The sequence below is a fragment of the Vollenhovia emeryi genome, unplaced genomic scaffold (assembly GCF_000949405.1).
Source record: "Vollenhovia emeryi isolate VEMERY1.0 unplaced genomic scaffold, V.emery_V1.0 DF939744.1, whole genome shotgun sequence".
Lineage (NCBI taxonomy): Eukaryota > Metazoa > Arthropoda > Insecta > Hymenoptera > Formicidae > Vollenhovia > Vollenhovia emeryi.
The window spans coordinates 1-6584 of NW_011966622.1; the positions used below are offsets into that span (position 1 = coordinate 1).

General features: G+C 45.1%; 1 protein-coding gene across 1 annotated transcript; it reads right to left on the bottom strand.

Annotated features, from left to right (window-relative positions):
* Positions 1–805: 805 nt before the first annotated feature.
* Positions 806–1576, bottom strand: LOC105556855 (the record flags this gene model as incomplete). Its single annotated transcript, XM_012003968.1, has 1 exon — positions 806–1576. A coding segment is annotated over exon 1 (771 nt), but the record flags the coding sequence as incomplete, so codon positions are not given.
* Positions 1577–6584: the final 5008 nt, after the last annotated feature.

Here is a 6584-nt window from a genome sequence, read left to right on the forward strand (position 1 = left end):
CCTGGGTCCTCCCCTCTTCACCGAGGGCCTGGAGACCCGTACAAGCGCGGATGGTAGAAAGGCCCTCTCTGAACCCATATTGGGCCCCGCTAATATCGGGGCCCGTTTGGGACAGGTGCTGGACGAGGCGGTTCACGAGTATTCGCTCGAACAATTTACCAACCTCGTCCAGAAGGCATATAGGCCTATACGCCGACGGAAGAGAGGCGTCTTTCCTCTCCTTTGGGAGGAGCACCAACGTGGCACCCTTCCACCGCGGGGGGAAGACAACTCTTCGAAGGCACGCGCTGCACGCGCGTGCGTATTCCTCTGCGAGGACGCCCATAGCCAGGGCGTGGACACGCTTGGGAAGGCCGTCAGGACCTGGGGCTGTGTTGCCCCTAAGGGCCTTCCTGACGGCCCTCTGGAGTTCCTCCGGCTGGACGTCGAGGGAGTCGTCTCAGTCGGGGGAATCTTCCCCCGGCTCGGAGGGTGGTCCCTCGTCCTCCCCGGTAATATCGGGGAAGAGGGTCTGCACCACCCTCCGGACGAATCCCACGTCCAGCCGCTCCGTCAGCGGGGGCGCCCATGTCGCTTGTTCGGCCGCCTGTCCGCCTCTGCGCCTGCAGCGGGCGAATCTCCTCTGCTGGTGGACGGCTCGTCGACGCAAGTCGGCGATCTCTGCCGTCCACCAGTAGACGGCCCGCTGAGGCCGAGCTTTGGACCGGGGCATCGCAGCGTTACAAGCCGCTGTTAACGCTGCCCCGATCCACTCGGCCTCTTGTAGGGGGTCCGTCTCCCGGGTCTCGGGGAAACCTCCCCGGACCCAACAGGCGGCCTCCAACGAGGCCATCAGGGCGTCCTCGCAGAGTTTGCGAAGGGCCCATCGCGGTCGCGTCTCCTCCTGGCGACGCACGGTGGAGAGGACGCCGAGCTCCACCGATATATATCGATGATCTGACAGAGTCTCGACGCCCCGCTCCACCCTCCACCCGGTGATCAAGCGCGCGGCCGAGGGGGTAGCCCACGTGAGATCCACGATGGACTCCCCCTGCGTCCGCACGCAGGTGGGGGTCCGGCCCTCGTTCCTGAGGACCAGCCCGTGCTCCGCCGCCCACTCGTCCAGAGCCTCCCCCTTCCTGTTCGTGCACCGGGAACCCCAACTCGTGTGCCACGCGTTGAAGTCCCCGGCCACGAGGACCGGCCTCGGACTCAGACGTAGGACCGTCCATCCTATGTCCGATAGCCAGCCCTTAAACAGGGCAAGGCGTCTGGTGGGCCTCAAATAGACCCCGACGACCGCGATGGGCCCCCATTGGACGGCAACATGCCGTTGTCCCCTTTCGATGACGGTCGTGTCGGGACCACCCGGCACCGACCGCCATCGAATCGCGACCGAGTCCCCCGCCTGCCCGTTATCGACAGCCCAATATGGGCTGTCTCTCGGGGGGCGGTGGGGCTCGGACACGATCGCTAGCGTGAAACCACTCTCCACCACGCTTTGTTGGAGCAAATCTTGCGCCTGTGGAGAGTGGTTCGCATTGGCCTGTATGAGGCCAAATCCCCTCAGGTTCGGACGGGGGGGAGAGCGAGGCATTACTCAGCCCTATCATCCCCCCCGTCCGATGGGGCCTCGACCTCCATGGCCTCCGGTGGAGGTGAGGCCCTCTTCCTTGGCGCTCCGCTGGGTTGGCGCTGCGGTTGCGGCTCCTGGGTTGAGCCACCCGCTTCTTTCTTCTCCTCCTCCGTCGGCCGCGTTTCGGCCGGGGGGGAGCGCCGGTGGCAGGCGCCTGCTCTATGGCGCGCTGCCCCGGTGGCCTCCCACGCACGTTCTTCTGGGCGCAGGACTTTGCGCCCAGAACGTGCTTTGCCGGCCTGCCCTTGTCGGTGCACAAAGGGCACTTCGGGGCAGACCGGGATACATCTGAGTCTAGCGGTGAATCAACTATAGATGACCCATCGCTTAAACGAAAAAAATTGGCATTAAAGGTAATAATATTGATTTCTAATAAATAATGAAAAATATGAGCTTAAAATTTACAACTTGTTTTAACAGAGCAAGCTGTCCCGAATCGACGAAGTTTTTGATAGAGCAAATTCTTTCAGGTTTGTGTGAATTTCAAGCAATCAATAAGTCAAGATTAGTCAATAGTCGAATACTCATTTATCATTTTCAGAAGGAGGAGCACAGTCTGATAGAATTACTACAGCATTAATGTTTATGATCGCCAAGGATAAAGAACCACTATCCATAGTTGATAGACAAGGCTTTAATTTCTTGATGAAAATAGTAGCTCCACTTTATCGTATACCTGATAGAAAGACTCTAACTAAATTAATGGATATTCGTTATGTTGATGCAAAAGAACGTTATAAGTCCACTCTCGAAAAAGCTTTGTCCTATACTTTAACGTGTGACAATTGGACAAACTGTACTTTCCAAAGCTATTTGGGTGTCACAATTCATTACCTGTCTGAGGATCTTGTCATGAAAAATGGATGTTTGGGAGTCTTTCCACTGCACACAAATCATACAGGAGAATACCTCACTGAGTGTTTCAATTCTGTCATTGAGGATTTTAAATTAGATCGTACAAAAATTATGGCAATCATCAGTTATGGAGCAGCAAATATTAAAGCTGCTGTACATAACATCGTAGGCCCTGAAAGACATATCTGGTGTTTTGCACATTTTTTGTCTTGTCTTGTACCTAAAGTACTGAAGGATATGTCAGAAATCAACGATATTATTGCCACAGTCAAGAAAATTGTCGTGCTTATCAGAAGAAGTATTGTAGCTTCAGATGAACTGAAACGGTTACAAATACTTGATGGAAAGACTGAGGGAACTGCTTTGAAATTTATTCTCGATGTTCCGACTCGCTGGAATTCCACTCTCTATATGTGGACAGATTTCTCGCCCTGGAGCAGTACGTTCACGCAGTTACTTTAAAATGCAAAAGAACAGACATTCCAGATATGCTGACTCGTAGCCAAATTGAAGTCCTACAGGAAGTCGTGTCTCTTATGAAACCAATTGAATGTGTCATTAAGGAAATCAGCGGCAGCAACTATCCAACTTGCAGTGTTATTATTCCAATCGTTCACTGTATGATACTATCAATTGAACATATTAATTCTTCAACAAACGAAGGAATTATCTTCCAAGCAAAGCTCCTTGCATTGGTTCGACAGAAATTTAAAGATGTTGAAGACAATAAAATTCTCTCGGTTCCTACAATACTTGATCCGCGATTTAAACGAATCCATTTCCAAAATGTCCGTGCAGCAGCTGCTGCTGTGGAACGAATCAACAAAGAAATGAAATCGATTAGTGTGAACAAAATTGAGAAAGAAAAGCTACTAGTTCAACGAAACTCTGAAGCAACCAGTCAATATAGTCTCTGGAAAGCTCATGATGATTTAGTGGCAAAGTGTACCGACGAGAGTACAGACGACGAACATCTTACTCATGAACTGAGACAATATTTAAAGCAACCGGTGATCGCTCGACACAACGATCCATTTCAACATTGGAAATCTTTGAAGCACTCGTTTCCAACACTGTACGAACTGGCAATTCGATACATAAGTATTATTAGTACATCTGTACCATCAGAAAGGAAATTTTCCGAGGCTGGTGACATCAAGAGTAATGAGAGGAATCGATTAACGGGTGAGCACTTGAACCGACTCTTATTTCTTGGATCTCTTTCAAAAGAAGAATGGAAATTAAGATAGATTTTCCTGCATCTGGGCTCTCATTATTTATTGTTTGTCTAAACACTCTTTACTGTATACTTATCCTTTAAAAAGAAATTATACTAATTCCTTTTTTCCTTTAACCTGGCTTTTTATACTGGTGACCTTGGATCTTTTGTGTTTTTATTTTAAATTGATGATTTTCTAACTGACTAAGAGTGAAGCCAGGTGAGGTTTTATCATCATATGATTTGTGTATGGGCATGGATCTTAATTATATTCTTTTGTAAATGTCATCAGAAATAATCACCTGCTTTTCTATGCAGGAACATATCAACTTACAAATGGCAGTTTCAAATAATACCACTTCAAATTATTAGAAGAAATATGGCAAAGAGAGACGAGAATGACAATATAGTTAAAAATTTTTCTACATTATTGAAAATTATTTTGTGATAAATAAAATAAATTCTATAATCAAAAAGTTGATTTATTTCTAAATATTATTTTATAAAGGTCTTAATATAAAAAAAATTGTTAATATTAAAAATATTATAAAGGTAATTAGTTATTAAATATTAAAAAATTAAAAAATAAAAGCGATATATTGATATATCGATTTTTTTTGTAATAATCGATTATTTAGTATCGATTTTTCTATTTATATCGATTTTTTCGATGTCGGTTTTTTTTCAAAATCGCGCATCCCTAGTTAAACATAGAAAAAAATCACAACACTTACCGCATATTGCGACGGTTTAAATATATTCACTATCCTACAATTCCCTCTCGCAACGACGCCGACGTACGAAATATTACACGTCATATCATTACCAGTACATAGCCATCACAACATTTTCGCGTCGATAGAAGTAAACCACGAATGGATAGGAATAGATACCGAAAAACACACCTATGTAACACTTGAAAACTTGCACGAATGTACCAAAATAAATTCGGAATACCAGTGCGAACGAAATTATATTGTTAATAGATTATCTACAAGCGCGATCTGCGAAACAGACATGTATATGTATAATAACGATGAACACTGTAATAAAAAATACACCCTAGCGACCGAAATTATATGGATTCCGACAAAAAATTCTTGGTTATATTCCACTTCTGGAAATGTATTAATTAATGACGCTACAGTGCAAAAACTATCCAGAATCAAAGTGTACTATTGTTAACACAGGAAAGATAACGCTAAGAGAAAACTGCAAATTGATTACAGCAAGTAAAATCATCAACTCAAAAAAGGTGACGCAGACAAAAACCATAGAGACATATTTGCCAAACACCAAAATTAAATTAGTACAAGATGACGTAAAATACGAAAACGGTACGAACAAAATAACGTTAGAAAAACTTACAAACCCAACCGACCTAACGTATTTAAAAAGAAATATCAACAAGATAAAAGAAGAATTGGAGAATAGCCAAGCACTCTTTTATCACCATAAGCAATTTATATACCTATGACAACGAGCGGAGTTACCATTTTTTATAGCAATAATAATAACATATAATAATAAAGAAACTAAAAAACAAAAAAGGGAACGTAACGAAGCCCGCTGCCATACAGGAAGATAATCAAGTGTAGGCATAGACTTAGCAAAACATGTAAACTTTATCATTAAGTGGGTATAAAAATAAAGTTCGCCCCCTCACTTTCTTTCCATTAGGGGGGAAGGGTGTCATGAGTGCGATATACCTCACATCAGACGACGACTTCGCACGCGGCAAGGTATCAGATAACACCTGCCGCATGCGACGAAAACGAGTATCCGGAGCAAAGTACGAATCCATCGAAGCCACGCATACAGTTGCTAACGGAACAACTGCTTACTAAACAATAAATGGCCTGACAACAGGGCCAAGCGCGATTGATATAAAAAGGAATGGAAAGGAAGGAAGGCGGGTCTAATTTAAGTAACGATACGGTTAACTGCTGTTAACGCGAGTGCAAGAATTATACTAGTTTTGAATAAAGAAGACTTTATTTAAACGGTTGTTGAATCGTCGACCTAGAGTCGTTGTGTGAACCCGGCAAACGATCCCGAATCACATCCCGTGCCCCGACTGCGTCGAGAGGCACAACGCATGAATACCTTTTGCTCGGGCACATGAAACAGATCGAGGATCCGCTAGATGACGAAGGGGAATCTTTCTACCTTCCGCATCACTGCGTTTTTAAAACCATGCCTCAATCAAGCTCTATCCGCGTAGTCTTCGTCGCGTCATGTAAAAGTAGCTCTGGAGTGTCGTTGAATGATTTGCTCTTAGCGGGTCCAGTAGTTCAGCAGGATTTAATTGCGATTTTGTTGCGTTTTCGAACATTTCAGTTCGTCTTCGTGGCAGATATAATCAAAATGTACCGACAAATATTAATAGAACCCCGGCATACTCGTTATCAGCGAATTCTTTGGCGGGATGTGTCTACTTCCGAAATAAAAACATACGAATTAACTACGGTCACATATGGTGCCGCTCCGGCCTCGTATCTAGCAACGGGAGCGGTGCATTTGGACACAGTACAATTGGACACGCTGCAAATAGACACGGTTCGAATGGACACATTTTGGTGTACACGGTTCAATTGGACACGGTTCATTTAGACACAGTGATTTTTGGACACATAGATAATAAATTTTTGACACGGTGCAATTAGACACGTAAAAATGTACACCGTTCATTTCTACACACAAAAGTTGTACACCGCTCACTTGTACACCGCTCAGATGTACACCGCTCACTTGTAACCGCTCAGATGTACACCGTTCATTTCTACACACAAAAGTTGTACACCGCTCACTTGTACACCGCTCAGATGTACACCGCTCAGATGTACACCGCTCACTTGTACACCGCTCAGATGTACACCGCTCACTTGTACACCG